The sequence below is a fragment of the Anomaloglossus baeobatrachus genome, chromosome 5, assembly GCF_048569485.1.
Source record: "Anomaloglossus baeobatrachus isolate aAnoBae1 chromosome 5, aAnoBae1.hap1, whole genome shotgun sequence".
Lineage (NCBI taxonomy): Eukaryota > Metazoa > Chordata > Amphibia > Anura > Aromobatidae > Anomaloglossus > Anomaloglossus baeobatrachus.
Window position 1 is genome coordinate 565,226,432 of NC_134357.1, and position 24,931 is coordinate 565,251,362.

The window sequence follows — 24,931 nt, forward strand, 5'->3', positions numbered from 1 at the left end:
TCTAAAAATACGCGTCAAAACTACACAGCGTGAGCACTGGGCCTAACCAGCACCAGGATGCAACTGCAGAGGGCAGATATAGTGTCTCCTGAAACCAGAATGAGGCTGATGGGAGTTAACCCCTGAAATGACCAGGCCTGGGAAACTGGAGCGGAGAATCCCGCTTCTGGAACATGACAATAAAATTTTTTAAATTTTTGGGTTAGCTCTATAACATTTAACAAGAGTAGCTCACATAGAAAAGCATTTCCCATATTGTCAACATAGATATGGCTTCTTCTCTATATGATTTTTTTGATGGTTAATCAAATGTGATTTACACACAAAACATTTTCCACAGTCTGAACATAAATATGGCTTCTCCCCTGTATGATTTCTCTGATGTAAGCGAAGACTTGACATCTGATTAAAATCTTTTCCACACTCTGTACATGAAAATGGCTTCTCCCCTGTGTGAGTTCTCTGATGTGTAACAAGGTTTGATTTCTTTGCAAAACATTTTCCACATTTTGGACATGAAAATGGTTTCTCCCCTGTATGAGTTCTCTGATGTGTAAGTACAGATGATTTATCTGCGAAACATTTACCACATTCTGAACATGAAAATGGCTTCTCCCCTGTGTGAGTTCTCTGATGTTTACCAAGATTTGATATCTTTGTAAAACATTTCCCACATTCTGAACATGAAAATGGCTTCTCCCCTGTGTGAGTTCGCTGATGTGTAACAGCAGATGATTTATCTGCAAAACATTTCCCACATTCGGGACATGAAAATGGCTTTTCCCCTGTATGAGTTCTCTGATGTGCAACAACAGATGATTTATCTGCAAAATATTTCCCACATTCTGAACATGAAAATGGCTTCTCACCTGTGTGAGTTCTATGATGTCTAAGAAGATAATTTTTCAAGTTAAAACATTTCCCACAGTCTAAACAGGCAAATGCCTTTTCTCCTGCATGAATTCTCAGATGTACAACTAGTTTAGATTTTTCAGCAAAACATTTCCCACATTCTGGACATGGATATGGCTTCTCCCCTGTGTGACTTCTCCTATGAACAACAAGGCTTGATTGACAACTAAAATATTTCCCACACTCTGAACACAGAAATGTCTTCTTTACTCTGGTAGTTGTAACATCCCTTATGTGACTTTTATTTTTCTTAATATCCTGTGATGAATCAGAAGAGAGAACCTGTTTAATCGGATCAGATGGAAGATCTTTGCTGAGACGCACTGAGGATATAGCTGGGATAATGCAATATCCTTCATTTGTGTCTTGTGGTACACCAAGATCATATGGTTTAAAATGTGAAGATGCCAAAAGTCCCTCTGATCTCCTAATATAGTCACCTGTCAAGAATAACAGAATAATTTTTTTTTCAATAATATAAGCTTGGAAATATATATTTTTCATTAATACAGTAGGTTCAATGAAATTCGAAGTCATGTTGCAAAATACGATTATTCACGAAAATATTTATGACAAAAAAAGTTCACATTCTAACTGAAGACAACAAAGCAAGCACCACTAGATAATGATATTTGGTCACCAGGATCGGCTCTAGCAGTGTCCCAATTCAGTGTTGAATTCTGCATCTTCCCAGGTTCATTTCTCAGAGTGTCGGTCACCACTATTTTGTAGTAAGACCCACAGTGGAGAATCATAAATGAGGCTGTCGATCAGTACTATATGGGGGGATCTGTCCTACACAATTCTTAACAGCCACATGCATTTTAGAGCAGAAAGGAGGAGCAGTACAATTATGTATGAAGTTCTGACTTTGTAGAAAGTGTAAAACTGGAAAAGCAAATAAAAGTTGTCAAGAAAGTGGATTAAGGGAGAATGTGATAAATGAATATAAGCATTACTTGCCCGTTGAATACCTTGCCATTTCAGAGCTACCACTTTAGTGCTCATCTACGATATTGGTCTACTTGGCTATTATGACGAGCCCGATATCACACATGACTGTTGTTTCATGTATACTGTGAGGCCATTGATTGGCTGCAGCGCTTCCATATTGTATATGGCACATTATGGCTGCAGTCAAGTGCAGAAAGGCTGGAGATAAGCACCGAAGCAGCAGGGGCTGTGACTATTGAGTTAAGGTACCGTCACACTAAGCAACATCGCTAATGAGGCACAACTTGCTGGCGATGTTGCTTAGTGTGACATCCAGCAAGAACCTGGCCCCTGCTGTGATGTCGGTGGTTGTTGCTGAATGTCCTGGGCCATTTTTTAGTTGTTGCTCTCCCGCTGTGAAGCACACATCGCTGTGTGTGACAGCGACAGAGCAACAACTGAATGTGCAGGCAGCCGGCTTCTATGGACGCTGGTAACCACGGTAAACATCGGGTAACCAAAGAAGCCCTTCCCTTGGTTACCCGATATTTACCTTCGTTACCAGTGTCCGCCGCTCTCAGCTGTCAGTGCCGGCTCCCTGCTCTCTGCACACGTAGCCGGAGTACACATCGGGTAATTAACCCGATGTGTACTGTGGCTATGTGTGCAGTGAGCAGGGAGCCGGCACTGGCAGTGTGAGAGCGGCGGACGCTGGTAACGAAGGTAAATATCGGGTAACCAAGGAAGGGCTTCCTGGTTACCCGCTGTTTACCGTGGTTACCAGTGTCCGCAGAAGCCGGCTCCCTGCTGCCTGCACACGTAGCAGAGTACACATCGGGTAATTAACCCGATGTGTACTGTGGCTAGGTGTGCAGGGAGCCAGCGCTAAGCGGTGTGCGCTGGTAACCAAGGTAAATATCGGCTAACCAACCCGATATTTACCTTGGGTTACCCGATATTTACCTTAGTTACCAAGTGCAGCATGCTTCCACGTGTAGCGACGCTCCAGCGATCCCTGCCAGGTCAGGTTGCTGGTGGGATCGCTGGGGCGTCGTTTAGTGTGACATCTCACCAGCGACCTCCTAGCAACTTACCAGCGATCCCTATCAGGTTGTATCGTTGTTGGGATCGCTGGTAAGTTGTTTAGTGTGACTGGGCCTTACTGCTCATCTGATTTATCTTTTTTGCTTAATCACATACTTCCCCTAGCCCAAGGAGTGTCATGCATTGGTTAGCAAATGTATGACCTTGTGCTTTGTGGTAGTCTTATCTGTCTGCTTAGTCACAGCAGATTCTTTTTGTTACACAGACGTTTATACAAATATCGCCGAATGTCATGGCGGCGGCGGGAACTGTTCAGACTACTGATTCTAGCACTCTGCCTGATAACTTCCCTGAGGTCTGTAATCAGCGCAGGCTAACTCGGGCATTGACCAACAGTTTGGTAGTCCATAGGCAGACTAGCAAGATTTATCTGTTGTATTCCAAGATTTTGTTAATGATGTTTTTCTTTTCTTTTGGGGAAATCTGTATTCATTTACCTAGATGACATTCTCACGGGATTATGGCTCTCATATGGAACATGTCAGAATTCTCAAGAGAGAATAAGTTGTATGATAAACTAGAAAAGTATGTTGTCGCCGTACAGGAACTTCCTTTTTTATTTTACATAATTTCTGATTCTGGTTTTCAGATGAATCACACTAAATTACAAGCTATATTGAAATGGGAGCATCCTGAAAACCGTAAGGCTTTCGTTAAGGCAACGTTACTTAGGTTTTGAAAATTATCACAGAAAGTTTATTAAGAATTTCTCTGCCATTGCAAGACCACTTACTGACATGATTAAAAAAGTACGGACTTCTCGAAATGATCTGAGGGTGCTTTGTATACGTTTGATGGTATTAAAAAATTCTTCTCATCGGCACCTGTATTGATACACCCTAATATATCTGAAAATTGTTAAGTAGAGGTGTAAAGCTGCCACCAGGGGGAGCCGGAGCTCTGCAGCAGAAGAAACTACACAGAGCAACAAGAACCAGGAAGTAAATACACAGTGTTCTCATACACTGCCTCACAGCACAGCTGAGAAGCAGAGCTGCGGGGCGTGCGAAGAATAGTCAGGCAGGCTAGGTCAAACACAGTACGGGCAGAAGCAGGACCGGAGGAATGAGGAGAAATGGAGTCAAAGTCAGGCCAAGGTCAGTAACAGAGGAAGCAACCAAGTGGGGAGGTAGGAGAGGGGACAGAGGACAGGAGGGACGACCAGGGGACGGAACACAGACAAGGGCACGGGGGCACAGGAACAGACAGATCAGGATATCACTCACAGGACCAGCAATCACAGGCAAAGCAGTGCTAAGCTTATAGCCGGCGCTGGTTCACTGGAAATGTCAGCTTTTAAGTTATCCAGGCTCCGGAAGTGAGGCCCGGGAGAAGGCTCCGCCCCCTAGCCATGTGGACGGGGAGGCGAACCATGACAAGAGGTTGCTTCGTCCAAAGTGGGGGTGGGAGTTGTATTGTCTCAAGGTCCGTGTCTGGGTAAGTTGCGTCCATATGGCTTTTTTGCCAACAAACTATTATCGGCTGAATGCAATTACGATATTAGTAACAGGGAGTTACTGATGATCAAATTAGTGTTTGATGAATGGCGACACTTTCAAGAGGGAGCTATCCATCGTGTTACAGTAATTATTGACCATAAAAGTCTTCTGTACCTTGAGTCAGCTAAGCAACTTACACCAAGACAAGCCCAGTGGTCATTGTTTTTTATTAGGTTTAATTTTTTTGTAATTTATTTCCCAGTTTCTAAAAACATTACAGCTGATGCTTGGTCTAGGCGCTTTCCGGGAGTTTTTGAGTCTGAAATTGCAGAGGTTCGATGTGGTGTGTCGTCTGGGGTTCCGGTGAACAAGTCGTTTGTTCTCCTGCCTCTTCGTCTTGGGGAAGCAACATGGTTCTGTTCTGGCAAGTCACCCTGGGGTTAAACGTACTCTTGATCTCATTTTGCGTCACTTTTGGTGGCCCAAGATTCAGAGGAATGTGGTAGCCTATGTGTCTGCATGTGCCAAATGTGCGCGCTCTAAGGCATCCCATCCATTGACAATTTTTTGCAGCATTGAGTGTCCCCAGCCAACCATGGACAGATTTCTATTGATTTTATAATGGATTTACCCTCCTCTGCTGGTGATACGGTCATTTTGGTGTTGGTTGATGTGTCATTTTTAAAACCTATTTTATTGCTTCACCATCCCTACCGAATGCCAAGACCTTAGCCCAGGTCTTTAAACATGAGATTGTCAAACTCCACGAAATTCCCTCTAATGTTTCAGAGAGCGGAACTAAATTTATTGCCAAATTTTGGAGAGCATTTTGCTCTCTGTTCGGTATTAAGCTCTTTCTTCGGCGTTCCACCCTCACCCTCAGCCTAATGGGTAAAAATAATGTGTAAATCAGAATTTGGAAGCAGTATTTATGGTTTTTTTTGCATCTGAGAATCGGGAAGAGTGGTTCTCTTTGCTTCCTCTAGCCGAATTTGCCATTAGTAATTGTCATCATGAATCTTCTGGGGTATCACTTTTTTTTTGTGTGTCTATTGTCGGTATCCCCAGCTCTGTACGTTTCAGGAGCAGCACACCTCAGGGGTACTTGGAGAGGACCTATTTGTCTCATCATTATTATCTACATGGGAGAAGGTTCAGTAGCATTTGCATGACATGGGTTCTAAGTATAAATATGCAGCTGACTGTAGATGTGTGACTGGTCTGGAGCTATTTGTGGGTGATCTGGTGTGGTTATCCACCAAGAACATTAAACTTAAAATACCTTAATTGAATTTAGAACCGTGATTTATTGGTCTGTACAAAATTTCAGCTGCCATTAATCCTTTTGCTTTCCGTGTTGCTTTAACTACAGCTTTCAAAATCCATAATATTTTTCACTGTTCTATGTTAAAAAATAAATAAATAAATAAAAAAAAAATACGTTGATTCAGGAACCCCTCTTCTGTTACCCCCACCCCCGGTCTTAGACAATGGGTCATTCGAAATTCAGGTGTCCAAGATTGTTGAATCTCATTTTAGTCGCCATTTGTTGCAATATTTGGTACATTGGCGGGGTTATGGTCCTGAGGTACTTCGGTACCAGACTTTGATATCCACACTGAGGTTTGTAGTCAGCACAGGCCAACTCGGGCGTTGATCAACATATTGGTAGTTCATAGGCAAGTTAGCAGAAGTTAATCTCTGCTGGTCTGCTTGTGAGTCATCTTTGATCATATGTTGTGGGGGAGCCAATCACATTTGCTCCCCTCCTATACATGCTGGCTGGACACTTCTATTAGTGCCAGCTATAGTTTATCTTAGGCTGGATCACAACACTTCAACAGACCAGCTAACAGGTGGTTGTAGTACTTGCTGCTGTGTGTGGTTGTGGAGTTAACCCTTTTTGTCGCTACCTTCCTGCTCTTGCTTTTCTTTCGAGTTCTCATTGTTGGTTCCAGTGTATTTGCAGTGTGTCGGAGATTTGCTTTTTCCCTGTCTGTCTACACCTGTGTTTCCATCTCTCCTTCCCCTTCCTTCCCTGGTGGGAGGGAAGAATAAGATCAGTTCTGGCCATGAGCTTAGCCAGGCACTGGATTGAGGCATCTCCACCATTAAGGCCTGTTTCACACGTCAGTGAAAAATACAGACGTTATTCACTGACGTGTTAAAAACGCTTAGTCTCTCCGCGTGCCGTGGATCACGGCACACGTGGGTTGTCCATGTGCAATCCGTGAGACGTGTTCCGTCATCCGTGATTGCGCATGGCAATTAATTCACCTGTCCCCGCTCCTGCTGTCCGTGGTGCTGAACTCTCTGGCTCTGCTGTGTTTCCTGTTGCCGCTGACCTCGCTGCAGCTACTTCCGGGTTGGCTATGGCTGCATACATGAATATGCACGCCAGTAATTAGCCGGCTCTGAAGCAGCAGCATGCAGAGGCTGGAGAGAGCGTCGCTGGAGAAGGTGAGTAAAAACTGCTTTCAATTTTCAATGTCCGTGTTTTTCTGGTACGTGTTTCACGGATCACACCATAGTGTGGCCTGTGGGACATCAGTGATGGCAGAAAAAAACAGACATGTCTCCGTGTGGCAATCGCGGACACGCTTGTACGCCGGACGGAGACACGGTCAGTGAAAAATTACTGATGTTTGCGCAGACCCATTGATTTTAAGGGGTCTGTGTATGTCCGTGATTCTGGTACATATAAAAACTAGCACATACGTACCAGAATCACTAACATGTGAAAGAGGCTTTAGGGATAGCCTAGGGACTCCTAGCATGAGGGAGTGTCTAGGAGCCCCTATCTTTCGCTTTCCTGAAGTCACATTGTGATACTTTTCTCTGGGTGTTAATTATCTGTTATCCTTGCTTTTAGTCTTTCAGGTTACCAGGTGGTTTTTATTCATCCATTTGTCTGTCCAATTACTTTTTGTGTGCAACCCCTGCTAGTGTTTCCTGCTGGTGATGTTCTCATTTGGATGACCAACCATACAGCCATGTTTTATGCCAGTCAGTGTAAGACTAGTAGACTGGCGTTTATAGCTCTGCTATTATTGCTCTTCCTAGCTGCAAACAGAAGATGGGTGCAGAGTGAAGTAGGCGGCATACTATCTAGCAGTACTTACATAACCTTTTCATTTTGTTTTACATGGTTTATGTTTACTTAATCTGGGATCTCTTCTTATCTAAGCACTCATTCTTTACCGTAGGTAAATTGCACTCTGCTCTGTCCTCCGGTTATTTAGGAGAAACGTGAAACACTTGATGGCCCTTCAGGCAGCAAAGGTCAAAGTTCCCATAGTTTAGGCTGGTGTTGAGCCTAAAACACACAGCATGAAAATCGGAGCGAGTGGAATGCGATAAAACTACATGTACCGCCCTGAGAGGGGCCCAGCCGCTTCCTCCGCTTGCTCGAGCCGAGCTGCTCGAGGTCCGGGCTCGGGTTCTCGGTGGCACGAGCGCCTCCGGACCGGGGGCCAGGTCGCTCTTGTTAAGGGGAGGCGGTGATGGGTGGTGGTTGTGTAACGGATCGTGACGCCACCCACGGGTCGTGGTGACGGGGGATGCACCACCGCTGCAGCTGAAGTGATGGCGGGTTCGTCCGGGATCGGTTTTGCGGCCCCGGTGGGGGACGGTAAGGGCTGATGTTGTCGTCGGGGTGCAGGGCGCCGTGTCGCGGTGTAGCGTCGTGCCCAGATGGCACTGGTGTACTCACGATTGATTCACACTCAGAGTCACTGGTAAACCAAAGTTCGGAAGTGGTCGGTCCCCGCGGCCGGCTGCTGATGTCCCCTGTGGTCCCTTTGCCCGTGCACCTCTGGATGTTTGTGTTTCAGCCCCCCCTGCCTAAGCAGTGGTAGCCCGCTCCCCAGCGTTGAGCTGCCGGAGGAGCCCTCAGTTGCCCGCAGGTGCTGGCCCGTCGGGTGTTTGGCCCTTGGCGGTGGCGCTCACCCGGCCTCGGTGGGCTTTTGCCTTCCTCCGGGACTTTGGGTGTGGATGAACCCGTGAGGTCCGGCCAGCAATTAGTCAATTTGCCTATACTCAGTCGCTTCTAAGCTAGGACGGGGTCTGAGTACCCTTCTGTTGGTGCTCCGGTACACGGTTGACTCCCCGGTTCGGGACCGGCGGGTTCCAACCCAGGTCCGGTCCGTACGGTTCCGCCGGTTGCTGTATCTGTACTCCTGCAGACGGACACCACCGTCTGCCTGCCTGATGTTCTCTAAGGGGCCCAGGCTCCTACCCGGGTCCCTGACAGCTGCTCCTCTACCACTCACTGTCAACTCCAAAACTCATCTCTCCTTCTGCTCTTGAACTTCCTGCCCCAGGACAGTAGTCTCCTCGGTGGGCATGTCTTTCTGCCTGACTCCGCCCACCTGGTGTGCTCTACTAGCCCTGAGGGAGGCATCAGGTCTCCCTTTCGGGTGACAGGTGTGTAACCTCACAGGGGATGGGGGTGTGTGTGTATGTGGTAGATGTTATTACCTGTGACCCCTGGGGTCCAGGGCGCCACAATCGCATTCCACTCAGACGAATATTAACCTATGTGCCAGCACCCATGAGCGATTATTTTCTCAGCTCTAATCTGACCGAGAAAATAGTTGCAGCATGCTGCGACTGTAATGCGATACTTGTTTCTCTCGCACCCATTCAAGTCTATGGGGCGAGAGAAAAATCGCACTGCACTCGCATTACACCGGTGTACAGGGCCAGAAAAGCAATAGCCGGCAACAGAGGAGAGAGGGAGATAAATTCCTCCCTCCCCTCCTCAGTGTCGGCCCGCCTCCCACAGTTGTGGTCTGATTGCATGATCGAACCTCAGTCGCAGTGACGCTCAGCTCCCACTGTGCTTCCAGTGTCATGCGAGGATCGCATTAGTCCCCCGTGTGACCCTGGCCTTCGTGCCATTCTAGCCTATACACAATCTACTAAGGACTGCAGGATCCAAATGTCTAGTCTGTACATGAACCGGCTGGGGAAATTACAGCTTTTTAGTGTTTTACTTATTTTTCTAGTGTAAGTTGATTACTCAGTCATAACAGGGAGGTGGTGAACCTAAATTTTGAACCCAACTTCTACAAAAAAATATAATCTAATGGTCCATTAGGTCAATGTAAAACATTAATGACAACTGTAAAGGACCACAGGCCAATGCCTAATAAACGTTAGAAGTAAATCCACTAAGTCCATAAGTTCTGCTAAGTGAATGATCATAGGGTATGTGCGCACCAGCACCTGTAGCTGAAAAAAACGCATCAAAAAACGCATGTGTTTTTGCCACGTTTTGGTGTGTTTTGCCCCTGCATTTTTTTATTTATTTTTTTTAACATTGTCAATAGCAAAATGCAGGGAAAAATGCAGAAAAGAAGTGACATGCTGCTTCTTTATTCTGCAACCAAAACTGCAGGCAAAAAAGAAGTAACATGCACACAGTCTTTCTGAAATCTCCTAAACTTTGCTGGAGAAGGACTGCATGCAGTTTAGGGCCCCAAACTGCGCCCAAAAACGCAGCAAAAATGCCATGAAAACTTGGCAAAAAACGTACCTTGTGCACTGGGCCATAGAAAGTAAAATAGGTGATATTCCAGCCTACTGATCAATATTGTTGGACCAAAACCTTCAGGCTACGTTCTGCTGCAGGATAACTGTAACCAACTAATAGGACAGATATCTGTTGGGGACTGGATGGCTGCCTCTATATCTGTCCTGTCAGATGTACAGCAGCATTTTTCGACAAAAATATAATAAACTCATATATTAAAGGGGCGGTCCAGCACTACTCCACATCTGGAGGTTTTGCACATGTTAAGTGATGGGCAAACCCAAACTGTAAAGTTCAGGGTCCGAACCGGACACCACACAAACCCCGGACACCAACTTCCCAGAGAAGACAGTATTAGGCTGGTTTCACACTACGTTTATTTAACATCCGTCCATAACGTTTTTTTGCTGCAAAAGCGGATCCTGCTTTTACAGCAAAAAACGCATGTTTACTTTGCAGGATCCTGTCACTGGATGTTTAGGGAAGGGCATTGGAGTCATGTGATCGGGAGTGAGGGGAACTAGACTGGGAGCCGGCTTCTGACAGCTGCAGACGCTGGTAACCAAGGTAAACATCGGGCTTGGATACCCGATATTTATCTTGGTTACGAGTGTCTGCAGCTGCTAGGAGCAGGGCTGTCTGCACACGTAACCATCGGGTAACTAAGAGAAGTGGTTACCCGATATTTACCTTGGTTACGAGTGTCCGCAGCTCTCAGGTGGGAGAGAGAGGGAGGAGAGGAAGGGGGAAAGACAGAGATAGAGAGAGAGAGGGTGAGGGAGGGAGTAGAGAGATAGACAGATCACGCGAGACTGGTTCTGGGCATGCTCAGTACTTTCTGGACATGCTCAGTACAAAAGCAGGATCCTGTCTATCAGCACGCCAGCGTTCACCTGCGTTTGTGTGCTGTTTAGTCAGGATCCGGTGACTTGCAGTATTTGGACGCAGCTCAAAAACGCTACAAGTAGCGTTTTTGAAAGATGTTAAAAAACTGCAAGTCGCTGGATCCTCACTATAACGCACGCACACGCAGGTGAACGCATGTTAACGCGAGTCCATTGCAAATGCATTGAAATGAAAACGCATTTGCACTGGATCCGCTTTTCCGCTAAAAAAACGTTATGGACGGATGTTAAATAAACGTAGTGTGAAACCAGCCTTACTGTTCGGATTTGGGTACTCAGATAAAAAGCAAAAAAAGCAAAATGGGGATTAACCCCTTAACGATCACGGGCCGTAAAAGTACGTCCTAGCGGTCATAGTGTTAATCCCCCCTGGCAGCCGCAGGCAGTCATGGGGGATCCACGCACGTTAGCTGATTTATACAGTTGACATGAGTGTCTACCAGGTACGAGCAGGTCCACGATCCACCCGTACCTGTTAACCCCTTAAATGCCACTGTGATACTGTGGCAACGGCATTATAATAGCGGTCTCGGTGTTCCGTTTACTCACCACCCGACACCGGAAGTCACGTGACGTGATCACGTGGATCCGATGGTTGTCATGGTAGCACTGGGTCATGTGATGACTCCTGTAGCTCACAACTCACTTCCTGTCTCACACGGCCGAGAGCTGTGTGAGATAGGAGATGAGCATATCTGGTGATCACAGCTGTGTAGCTGTGATCAGCAGCCATGGAAGAGCTAACAGACTGAAGATTCTTATAGCCCCCTAGGGGGACTAGTAAAATTAAAAAGTAAAAAAATAAAGTTTTGAAAAATTAAAAAAAAAAACCTAAAAAGTTCAAATCACCCCCCTTTTGCCTCATTGAAAATTAAAGTGTTCAAAAAAAAAAAAAAATACACACACATTTGGTATCGCCGCTTTCAGAAATGCCCGATCTATCAAAATATAAAATCAATTAATCTGATCGGTAAACGGCGTAACGGCATAGAAATTCCAAACGCAAAAATTACGTTTTTTGGTCACCACAAATTTTGCGCAAAATGCAATAACAGGCGATCAAAACGTAGCATCTGCGCAAAAATGGTACAGTTAAAAACGTCAGCCGGAGATGCAAAAAATAAGCCTTCACTGAGCCATCGATCCCGAAAAATGTGACCGCTACGGTTTGCGGAAAATGGTGCAAAACTTACGCCACTTTTTTGGGACAAAATTCAGATTTTTCTTTTTAACCCCTTAGATAAAAAGTAAACCTATAAATGTTTAGGGTCTATGAACGCTCACCGACCTGAGGTATCACACAGACACATCAGTTTTACCATGTAGTAAACACAGTAAATATCTCAAAATTAATTGTGCAATCACAATTTTTTTCCTATTTTTCCACATTTGGAATTTTTTTGCCATTTTCCAGTACACTATATGATAAAACTTATTATTTCATTTAAAGCATTTTTGCTCAGGTACTTGGACTTCGTTCTGTGTCCAAGTCCTGTGCTGTGCCTACTGAACATGCTCAGGCTGATTTCTGAGACTAAGGGTATGTGCGCACGTTGCTTTTTACCTGCTTTTTACCTGCTTTTTTGCTGCTTTTTCTTCTGCGCTGTTTAATGCCAAAATGGATGTGTTCTTCTATTCAAGCAAAGTCTATGGGAATTTGGGTTTCTTGTTCACACTATGTTGTTCAAAATGCTGCCTTTTTGTGGCAGAACTTTGGTCAAAAACTCAGCTTTTCAAAGAAGCAACATGTCAATTGTTTTTGCCATTTGGGTTTTGCACTGCAAAGCTGAGTTTTTGACCAACGCTGACGCGACGGTCCGATGTTGCTCCTCGTTCCAGCGGCAGCACACATCGCTGTGTGTGAAGCCGCAGGAGCGAGGAACATCTCCTACCGGCATCACTGCGGCTTCCGTAGGATATGCGGAAGGAAGGAGGTGGGCGGGATGTTTACATCCCGCTCATCTCCGCCCCTCCGCTCCTATTGGCCGCCTGCCGTGTGACGTCGCAGTGACGCCATACGACCCGCCCCCTTAATAAGGAGGAGGGTCGCCGGCCAGAGCGACGGTCGCAGGACAGGTGAGTCCATGTGAAGCTGCCGTAGCGATAATGTTCGCTACGGCAGCTATCACAAGGATATCGCAGCTGCGACGAGGGCGGGGACTATCGCGCTCAGCATCGCAGCATTGGCCTGCGATGTCGCAGCGTGCAAAGTGCCCCTAAGTCTGTTGTTCAGGCTTGTTCTGAGCATGCTTAGAGGCTAAGTCCGGTACGGACTTCACTGGGCATGTCCGTGAGGTGGCAGGCCCTGATAAGCTGGATAGCGTCAGGTGTCCTGATGATGTGGCCACTCCAGACTGGCTCACGGAGGCCCGTTCTTATGACCTGGCACCCTATCATTGGTCATCAGACGACTGGTAGGGTGTTTGGGGCGGTGCTGCCATTGTGTCATCAGTGACGTGACCGTTCCGGATAGACCGATAGTGACATCACTGATGATGTGGCACTCCGCTATTGGCCCCTGAGGGCGTCATTGTGGCTCATACTGGGTTTGGGGTGGACCCTAGGTGTTAAAAGGGCCTGGAGACCACACCATGGTGCGCAGTCTTCACATGTGCTGAAGTCCTCATGTTTAGAGCCACTTTGCGGCTACAGCCAGTAGTTCTGGAAGCGGTAGGTAGGGATAAGGCCTAAGCCAAGATTCGTGACTCAGCTTGTTAGGGTCAGGTGCCGGACTTCCCTCCGCTATCGCTTTAGATCTGTTGTAGCAGCCCAGTGGAGTGAACTGGGCTGCGGCTGCTGCGCCGACTGTCCCGGTGTGTCCCTTACGCACACAGACAGCGTACCCCAGGACTCCTCTGGTGCTAACAGGAGGGGTCCTGTTTTGAGTGTGTGGACCCTGTGGCGTTAACTGGCTTCACAATAGTCCTGGTCCAAGTGACGTGTAACTTGGATCAGGTTCATATTATTTCGGAGCCACCCAGTATTAGCCGCCTGACCTACGGGTTGCCAGCAGCTCCTTTACCATCTTGGTAAACCCTGACTGGCGATTGGGATATTCACCACCTTTATCCTAATCTGCCAGTCCCCAAGTTTCCACGTGGTTGTCACACTGCCTTTGTGTTTGTGCATTAAATTTCATGAACATTCACTGCTTCCCCCACCCTCCTTCTGTGACAGCGTCTGTGATTGGTTGCAGTCAGACTGCTGGGGTCTGTGATTAATTGCCCTCACACCAGCTATCCGGGTCCCCAAAGTGGAGTGTAAAAATAATCGGAAAAAAAATGGGAGTAGGGTCTCTCTTATTTTGAGTCCCTGCGCAGTTAAAGCAGACAGTTGGAGGCTGTCGCCCCCAGATATGTGCGTCATCTTGTCTGTGTACGAGGGACCCCAGGCAGCTTCATTTTTTTTGTTTTTTAAATGATTTAGATAAAATTTTAAAAAAAACAGCCTGTGGTCCTCCAAATTTTGATAGACAGGCAAGATCAAGCAGACAGCTGGGGCTGGTATTCTCATGCTGGGGATGGGCATGGTTATTGGGCCCTGCTCATCCTAAAAATAGCAGCCGCCTCAGAATTAGATGCGCCAATCCTGAAATTTACCTGGCTCATCCCGATTGTACTGGAGTGGAGGCAATTTAATACAAGGGGTTAATGACAGCTGTGATTATAAAATAAAAAAATAAATAAAAAAAAAAAAAAAAAATAATCACAGCTTTCACAAAGCCCCACATTACTAATCATGTAAGTAAAAAAGAAATAGTTACATAGGTTGAAAAAAAAAAAAAAAAAAGACTTGGGTCCATCTAGTTCAACCTTCCTCCACCAAGTATACATTTTGTCAATAAGTCATTTATAACCAACAATCTTATACAATGTTGTACTGTGTAAAACACAGTAAAATCCTTTATTGACAAGACAAAACAAAAAAACCCAACACTCTCTTTCTCCAATTTATTAACCCTCAAAACACCCATGCAGATCTGACGTAATCCATATCATGATGTACCACGACGATCCCGGCTCTGCTACATCCTGAGCTCTTTGGTTAACTGATTATTGACTTCAATGATGTCAGATTACATGATTAACCGGCACCATTAAAGTCAATAATCCGGTAATCCAGCAGTATTGGGCTCAGGGATTGTAATCCGGGATTGAGTACAATGAGTTCACCTCAGATCACAGTTAGAGTACCATGGGAACCCCAGATGTAATTTCTGTTCAACTCATTGCTGGATTACCAGATTAGGCTAGATGTGCATTGCATTTTTAGTGCATTTTTTTCTGCGAGATGCAAATCTGGTGCAGAAATGTCTGCAACCAAATACTCAACGTGTACACATAGCCTAATCCGGTATTTCGGCATTCAGTTCAATGAGTTCACCTGAGGTCACAGCTGGGGTGCCAGTGGAAGAACCAGCTGTGACCTTAGGTGAACTCACTGACGTCACCGCTGACACAGCTGCAGCTCCATCAAGTGTTTCCCGGACACCACAGTGATCATTCACGTTTTCTAATATGACGGCTCACTGTGATTCTAGATGTAGCAGAGCCGCGATTGTTGTGAAATGTCATGATATGGATTACGTTGGACCAGCAGGGGTGCTTTGGGAGTTTGGGGGCTATTAAATTGAAGAAAAAGGTTTTGTTTTTTGGATTGTTTTGTTTTAAATAAAGGCTTTTTCCTCTCTGTTTTGTGTTCATTTCTTTATACTTACACAATTAGCCTGTTACCTTCATGATCAGACCAATTTTTTTAAATTCTGACCAGCTACAGTTTATGAGGTTATGATTGGAACGATTCAACAGATCTTAATAATTCCAATATTGCATTTTTCCATGACATATTGTAATTCATATTATTGGAAAATATACTATAATATTTGTGTTTACTTGTGAAAAAAATTGGAAATTTGGTGAAATTTAAAAAAATTGTCATAGTCTGATTTTTACTTTCTATGCCCTTAAACCAGAGAGTTAAAAGGGGTGGTTCACCCATTTTTTAATTTTTCACTATCAATTGAAATCCCGACTACAAGTATCTTTTTAATTCCCTTCTATTTTCAGTTCTGGCACTGAGCGACGCTATCCTGCTCGCTAACTAGTGCCGATCACATGACTCCCGGGTGCTGTGGCCTCTGGCATCCACTGATGTCACGTCAACTTCCGAGCTCTGAAAGTTGACGTTACATCAGCAGCTGCAGCGGCCACTCATCCTTAGTGACTGGACTGTGGGCGGTAACTACCGCACATCACAGCCCAGCAACAAGAGGAGAAGGAGAGGAGGGTTTACTTACCCATCCTGCAGCTGCACGAGCGAGAGGAGGAGGATGAGTCATATCGGGTGTGTATGTTATCGCATGGGTGTGGGGCGATGAGCAGAGCGCAGTGTGTGCGTGCAGAGAAGTGGTGTGCTTGCAGAGCAGTGTACATGAGCAGTGTGTGTGCGAGCAGAGAGCAGTGTATGTGCGGGCAGAGAGCAGTGTACATGAGTAGAGAGCAGTGTGTGTGTGTGTGTGTGTGTGTGTGTGTGTTTGCAGAGCAGTGTACATGAGCAGAGAGCAGTGTGTGTGGTGTGCAGAGCAGTGTACATGAGTAGAGAGAAGTGCGGTGGAGGCAGAGCAGTATAGATGAGCATAGCACAGCCCCACACCACCATTTGGCTTTAACACAAAATTGTCTGGAATCGTAGTGAACACCATGTCGCGTTTGTAGAGCCCATGATGTACCTAAATGGCGGAGCTCCCCCAAAAGTGACCCCATTTTGGAAACTACACCTTAAGTAATTTATCTAAATGTGTGGTAAGCACTTTGAAAAGTCAGGTGATTCACTGAATTTTTCAACACTGACCTGTGAAAATGAAAAAAAATAAATAAATATTCCCCCACAAAAAATGTTAAAATGTTTCTTGAGCACCAACTTATTTTATTTTCACCAGTATAGCAGGAGAAAATGGAACCCACAACTTGCTGTGAAGTTTCTCCCGAGTATACTGATACCCCATATTTGGTGGGAAACTACTGTTTGGACACACTGCTCTCCAAAAGTCACTCCTTCCTTTTGGAGCTTGGCAGACTTTGATGTGATGCTCTGCATTTGGAGAACCCCTGATGTGCGTAAACAGTGGAAACACCCACAAGTAACCCCATTTTGGAAACTACACCCCTCAAGGAATTATCTAGAGGTAGAGTTAGTAAAGATACTAATACTTTTGGTTTTACTGGTGCACAAATTAATAATGTGGTTGTATGTGTAAGTTGTGCTGAGTAAATCAGACTATAAGAAAAGCATTGTGTCAGAGAAACATGTCTCCCTCTTCCCCCAAAGCCTGTGCATGTCACATAGGTTCCCCGGGAATGCACTTAGGGCGAGCACACTAGTCCTTCTCTTAAAGGGCTAGTGCACCAATTCCCAGAGATGCTTCTCAGCCTATGGCTGAGAGGCACTATGTATTTAAAGAACCCTCCCATTAGGGGATGTGCCTGTGCAACATCTTAGTTAGTCAGTATACTAGTCTGCTAGCTAGTTGTCAGGTCCCAAGCTCCTGTCCAGTTATTCCTGTGTCTGTCATTTGTACCTGCCTTCACATACCTATCTGTCCCTGCCATGCCCACCATATCTGTCTGTACCTGCCTCTGCCATCCCGCCTGTACCTGCATGCAAGGTGTACCTGGCATCCGCCTCGCTGTGGGTGCTTAGTTAAGCTCCTCCAACTAAAGGGTAAGCCTTTCCTTCCTGTGGTCCAGGGGGTCCACTAACACTGCTTGTTGCCCCTACACCAGCTGCAAGCGTTACCGTGTGTACAGGCCATGGACTCCACTCACTCCGACACCTTTTCTCTCCTAGAGCTGTATCGGGAGATGTCGCAAATGCGGGAACAAGAAGAAAATATTCTGTCCTTCCTGTGGACCATCAACACTCATCTGAACAACTTGTGTCTGGCTAGTTCTTTGGCACCCATCCAGCCTGCAGCCCTGGCACCAGCAGAATTCTGGCCTTGTTTGTCTGCTCCATCTCAATTTCACAGTGATCCCAAGCAGTGCCAAGGGTTTATAAACCAGTGCTGACTGCACTTTGAACATTTGCCTCATCAGTTCTCTTCCGAGCAGGCCAAAGTTACATTCCTCATGTCACATCTCAGCAGGAAGGCTTTTGCTAGGATCAATCTCCTGTGGGAGAGAAAGGGTCCGGTCACCTCCAATATCCTGGACTTTCTTGTAGGCTTCCAGAAAGTCTTCGATAAACAGGGTCTTGTGATCGCAGCTGTGCCTTCCCTCCTGCAGTTACATCAAGGTGCATAGACTGTTGGACAATTAGCGTCTCAGTTCTGCACTGTCTCCTCAGAGCTAGGCTGGAATGACCAGGCTCTGGTGACCGCCTTTTATGGATGGTTTACACAGGAGAATTAAAGATGAACCGTCTGGCCATGATATTCCCATTTCTCTGGATGACCTTATTTCCTTGGCTACACGGGTTGACCTTAGGTTCCAGGAGCGATCCATGGAGGTGAAGCGTGATAGGGGATCTATAAATGAGGCTCCATCCTTCCAGAGGCTGCCAAAGTCCCAGTTTCCAGTTGCCGCTCCTGCTCCTGCTCCTGAGCCCACACAGATTAACCATGTCAGGATGTCGGATCAACGTTGAACTACTGTCGAGCCATGGGACTGTGTTTATACTGCAAAGGTACAGAACACTGCATTCATGCCTATCCCGTGAGGCCGGAAAGACATTTTTTTTCCTGAAGTTCCAGTAAGACCTACTCTGTAAGTTGGTGCAGTCTTCCTTTTAGGGGCCATGAAGGATTCCCTACAACATCCGCCATCCAGTCCTCCCCAATCACTGGCCATGTCTACACCGGCCATCTCTGAAGACAAGGCCTGGAAAAGAAGGGAATAAAAAAAAAAAAAGGAAGGGGGGGGAAGGGTACTGTAGCTTTGGTGATTTAGTCACTGCTGCCAGGTTGCTTCCTCTCCCACAGCTCAGCGGTCGTCCATGTGCTCGTGTCCACCATATCTGTCCATACCTGCCTGCCTCAGCCATCTCTCCTGTACCTGCCTGGACTTGTGCCTACACTTGAGTCAGTCTCCTGTCCTGAGGGTCAGCTGTCACAGTCCTGGTCACTGCCCTGTGAATAGTACCTGGCGTCCACCTTGTGGTGGGTGCATAGTTACGCCCCTCCCTCTAAAGGGTAATCCTTGGTTCCGTATGTGGTCCAGTGGTCTAATAACCCCGCTCGTTGCCCCTACACCGGCCGCTAGTGTTACACACATTTTATCAATTAAATTAACATGTGGTATGCTCTGAAGCAATCATTAATGCATAGGCCAAGTTTCTCATGGCAGGCTTCATAATGGTAAATTGTGTCCTTTCATATTCCCCTCAGAGCATTCTCAGAAGCTTTTCTGTGTTATTTCCTTCCTCACAGTTTGGGGACCGGAACTGAAAAATATTGACCTGGTACAACATGGGCACCATCCATTTCAGAAGTACATGGAACATTTCAGCCTTGATATCTCCCTCCTGAAACTGAAGGAAGCTCCATATATTGCCTGCACATTGAAACAGCCCAAAAGCATTGTACAGTACCATCTGTAAAATGTGCATGGTCAACTTTTCATAGCATACTTTGGTCTATTGCATGACACTGTATGGTTTGAGGACCTGATCTGAGATATCTACAACCCCATGAATTATAATCCAGAATACAATGTGGCTTTGGGATGTCTGTTGTTGTACCTTGGACAGTGACAGGGAAGTTGTTATCACAGTTTATTGTGGTCAAGATAAGGACATCCCTTTTGTTCTTATACTTGACCACCAGCATGTTGACAGTATTGCCAAAGCTCTGTTTTTTCACTATGCCCATATGCAGCACAATTCCTGAACAAGTTATAATTTCTGCTGTATATACAGTGGTCCATCTGGCATAGGATGACTTGGGATTTTGAGTGAAAAATTGACTTAGCTCTGCTCGTTATTTGATCAAGCATCCGGGTGCTCGGGTACTCAAGGAGCTTGGACAAATATTGTGGTTGCTTGGTTGTGTCACCCGTGAAACAACGACCACAAAGCACAGGTTTGCTTCATTGCATGATGTGAGCAGGCACCCCAGGGAGAGCCATTCGCAGTCCCTGAATTATTCTCACTGGTGTTACAGCAACATTTTCAGATGCAGTGTGTCAAATGAAAACAAAACCACCCTACTTCCTCCCGGAAATGCTCAGTTTATGGCTAACTGAAAGTGGACATAAAGCTGAACTGCCCAGTCATTGACTTCCATTATACTCGTTACTCGAGTTGAACACCTATAGAGCGTCTGACCTGCTTAACTTGAGGGCCGGTAACACACACACATATATACATATATGTGTGTGTATATACATACACACACACACACACCCAGTACAGACCAAAAGTTTGGACATGACTTCTCATTCAAAGAGTTTTCTTTATTTTCATGACTCTGAAAATTGTAGATTCACATTGAAGGCATCAAAACTATTAATTAACACATGTGGAATGAAATGCTTAACAAAAAAGTGTGAGACAACTGAAAATATGTCTTATATTCTAGGTTCTTCAAAGTAGCCACCTTTTGCTTTGATTACTGCTTTGCACACTCTTAGCATTCTCTTGATGAGCTTCAAGAGGTAGTCATTGGAAATGGTTTTCACTTCACAGGTGTGCCCTGTCAGGTTTAATAAGTGGGATTTCATGACTTATAAATGGGGTTGGGACCATCTGTTGTGTTGTGCAGAAGTCTGGTGGAAACACAGCTGATAGTCCTACTGAATAAACTGTTAGAATTTGTATTATGGCAAGAAAAAAAGCAGCTAAGTAAAGAAAAACGAGGGGCCATCATTACTTTAAGAAACGAAGGTCAGTCAGTCCGCAAAATTGGGAAAACTTTGATAGTGTCCCAAAGTGCAGTGGCAAAAACCATCAAATGCTACAAAGAAACTGGATCACATGAGGACCGCCCCAGGAAAGGAAGACCAAGAGTCACCTCAGCTGCGGAGGATAAGTTTATCAGAGTCACCAGCCTCAGAAATCGCATGTTAACAGCAGCTCAGATTAGAGACCAGGTCAATGCCACACAGACTTCTAGCAGCAGACATCTCTAGAACAACTGTTAAGAGGAGACTTTGTGCAGCAGGCCTTCATGGTAAAATAGCTGCTAGGAAACCACTGCTAAGGACAGGCAACAAGCAGAAGAGACTTGTTTGGGCTAAAGAGCACAAGGAATGGACATTAGACCAGTGGAAATCTGTGCTTTGGTCTGATGAATCCAAATTGGAGATCTTTGGATCCAACCACCGTGTCTTTGTGCGACGCAGAAAAGGTGAACGAATGGACTTTACATACCTGGTTCCCACCGTGAAGCATGGAGGAGGAGGTGTGATGGTGTGGGGGTGCTTTGCTGGTGACACTGTTGGAGATTTATTCAAAATTGAAGGCATACTGAACCAGCATGGCTACCACAGCATCTTGCAGCGGCATGCTATTCCATCCGATTTGCGTTTAGTTGGACCATCATTTATTTTTCAACAGGGCAGTGACCCCAAACACACCTCCAGGCTGTGTAAGGGCTATTTGATTAAGAAGGAGAGTGATGGGGTGCTACGCCAGATGACCTGACCTCCACAGTCACAGACCTGAACCCAATCGAGATAGTTTGGGGTGAGCTGGACCGCAGAGTGAAGGCAAAAGGGCCAACAAGTGCTAAGCATCTCTGGGAACGCCTTCAAGACTGTTGGAAGACCATTTCCGGTGACTACCTCTTGAAGCTCATCAACAGAATGCCAAGAGTGTGCAAAGCAGTAATCAAAGCAAAAGGTGGCTACTTATTTTCAGTTGTATCACACTTTTTTTGTTAAGTATTTCATTCCACATGTGTTAATTCATAGTTTTGATTCCGTCAATGTGAATCTACAATTTTCAAAGTCATGAAAATAAAGAAAACTCTTTGAATGAGAAGGTGTGTCCAAACTTTTGGTCTGTACTGTGGGCGGCACGGTGGCTCAGTGGTTAGCACTGCAGTCTTGCAGCACTGGGGTCCTGGGTTCAAATCCCACCAAGGACACTATCTGCAAAAAGTTTGTATGTTCTCCCTGTGTTTGCGTGGGTTTCCTCCGGGCACTCCGGTTTCCTCCCACACTCCAAAGACATACAGATAGGGACTCTAGATTGTGAGCCCCTATGGGGACAGTGTTGCCAATGTATGTAAAGCGCTGTGGAATTAATAGCGCTATAAAAATTAAATTATTATTATTACTGTAAATATGTGTGTGTGTGTGTGTGTGTGTGTGTGTGTGTGTGTGTGTGTGTGTGTGTGTGTGTGTGTGATTGGCATCTGCACAGTCGCAGCTACATCCACCAAATTTTGCCCACTCACACGTCTGGACCCTTAGAGCGTCGTAGGCTATGTTGTGAGCCGAAATTTTAACCCCGCGCATTCCAATTTACCACTCTATTTTGCCCCTATCTACATAATGGGGAAAAAGTGAAACGAAAAGTGTATCCGCACCGTCGCATTTACAATCACGAAATTTTGCACGTGACCCAGGGAACGTCATAGACTAGGTTTTGACAGGAAAATGTAACCCTGCGCTTTATAGTTACTCTCCAAAAAACATGCCTCCATTAAAGTAAATGGAGCCTGGAACTACAGGTTATTAGTAGGAGCTGTGATTGGTTGCTATAGGAACAAAGGACATTCATAGTATAAGAAGCTTATATGTGAGGTAATAAGATGTTGGTGGGGAGACGGATAGAGGGAGACAGACAGACAGACAGACAGACAGAGATAGACAGGAAAAGAGACAGACAGACAAACAGTGAAAGAGACAGAAAAAGACAGACCTGGAAAGAGACAGATGGGGAAAGAGACAGACAGACATGCAGACAGGGACAGAGACAGGCAGACAGGGAAAGGAGGAGACAGCCAGAGAGACAGACAAAGATAGATGGGAAAAGACACAGAAAAAGAGACGGGGAGACAGACGGGGAAAGAGACAGATCTGGGAAAGAGACAGAGATAGAGACAGACAAAGAAAGAGACAGACAGAGACAGGCAGACGGGGAAGGAGACAGGCGGGGAAGGAGACAGGCAGGGAAGGAGACAGGCGGGGAAGGAGACAGGCGGGGAAGGAGACAGGCGGGGAAGGAGACAGGCGGGGAAGGAGACAGGCGGGGAAGGAGACAGGCGGGGAAGGAGACAGGCGGGGAAGGAGACAGGCGGGGAAGGAGACAGACTGAGTACATTACTTGGCCAATTTAGTTAAATCTGTGTGGAATATCTGTAGTGTTGAAATATATGTTGTGAAATGCTTCTATTAGCTTAGTTTTTGCCTTTTAATAATTACATTTCTATCTATTTGTTTTGTGGTTTTTGTGTGCAGAATGCATTTTTGTTAATACATTCTATTTTGTTACAGTTATTAACCCGGGCGTAGCCGGGTAGCACAGCTAATATATATATATAATTATATATATGTATCATACATAGATACAAATTTTTCTGGGCCACTAGACCATTTACTATATCCTCACTGAAAAAGATTTGAATTTCAGTGAGGGCTATAGCATCAAGTTGGATTCCTGAGCTGCCCAAGTAATCTGCAAGAACAGTCTGAATTTTTTTGGGGGGGTAGATTCAATATAGAATCAATTGCTGGAGGGGTTACCTCAGTCCTAGGGCACCTTGCTGGGAGTCCATCCTCACTAGATGAAGAGGAGGAATTACAAACTAGGAATGTGGGATCTTCCTCACTGCTCGAATCTGTGCCATAATAGCGTATGCCTTCTCTGCTAAATAGAGTCTTCTAGATGATTTGGGCCATTTTTATGCTTTAAGTAATTAATGAAGCTTGTGTAAAAGGTATTAATTATTATTAATTTACTATAAAAAAAAAAAAAAGCTGAGAAAAAAAGTAAAGTAAAAAAAAAGAGGGAAAAAAAAGTGGTCGACGGAAAAACATTTGATTATTTGTCTGCAAGAGAATTATGGATGTCACTAACACTACGACATCCGCACTCCTAATGTGCTACCTTCCTACCATTAAAGCTACTAAGTACTATTGCTTTGTTATTCTGCAGACATCAATAGCAGTGCGGCATTCACTACAGTACTTTTAGGTAAAAAGAAAGAGAAGCAATACTGAACAGAGCACTGTGACTGCATGAAGTAAAAACGTTAGTGTCGCAAAGAAAACTGTGCCAAAAACGGAGTACAGATACTCAATGCAAAAGTGAAATTTAGGTGTATATGCAAGATGCGAAAACACACAAAAATGAGGAGGAACAGGGATGGGCTGCTGTCAGTCAGCAGCCATCTTAACTCAGTCGTTGTGCGATGCAGCACGGTGAGCGGAACGGGTGGTGCCGTACTTGCATGGCGGATGTCATGAAATGGTTCTTTTTAAGATACCGTAGTTATATTCATTCTTTTAAGTTGCTGAATGAGAAGAATCTGTGACTTCTCTGCATTTAGTGGTCACTACTCACCTGGGCGGTTATCTGTAGGAATCTCCTCTTTACTCCGCTCATCACCCCTCACATATGTCTCTGTAGTATTAATATGGGTCAGATCTTCACCCTGAAACAAATATTGTAAAAGTCACAGACAGATGGAGAAGTCCCATCTATGATCAGCTCTAATCCTGCCATCTCCACCGCTCTCATTACACAAGTATAACACATATAATACTGGAGGATAAAACAAGACTGAGCACAAGACCTTCACAGCCGTCTACACATCATAGGGAGATTTCACGGCACCTTCTCTCCATCTACCTCTTGATCCTGAGGAACATCGGGATCTTCTTGTTCACAGTCCTGTGGGAGAAGAGGACGGGGACATCTCTCTGGTGTTGTCCTCTTACTGGATAGACCTGGAGGAGACACATACAGGGACTGAATTCATTCCTTACATACAGATAATTATAGGCCGTGTGTATTTAGTCCTGTCTATTACCTGGTGATGTGAGGAGCTGGGGAACCTCCATCATGACGTCCTTGTACAGATCTTTGTGTCCTTCTAAATACTCCCACTCCTCCATGGAGAAATAGACGGTGACGTCCTGACACCTTATAGGAACCTG

The 24,931-nt window shown here is 45.4% G+C and overlaps 1 protein-coding gene across 1 annotated transcript; it reads right to left on the minus strand.

The window, feature by feature from the left end:
• LOC142312333 (uncharacterized) lies at positions 1-24,928 on the minus strand. The gene is made up of 4 exons (XM_075351264.1): positions 24,805-24,928; positions 24,624-24,721; positions 24,336-24,426; positions 1-1,352 (listed from the first exon to the last, which is right to left on the minus strand). The coding sequence occupies exons 1-4, from the start codon at positions 24,887-24,889 to the stop codon at positions 259-261; spliced, it is 1,368 nt and encodes a 455-aa protein (XP_075207379.1). The 5' UTR covers positions 24,890-24,928; the 3' UTR covers positions 1-258.
• Between the last annotated feature and the right edge of the window lie 3 nt (positions 24,929-24,931).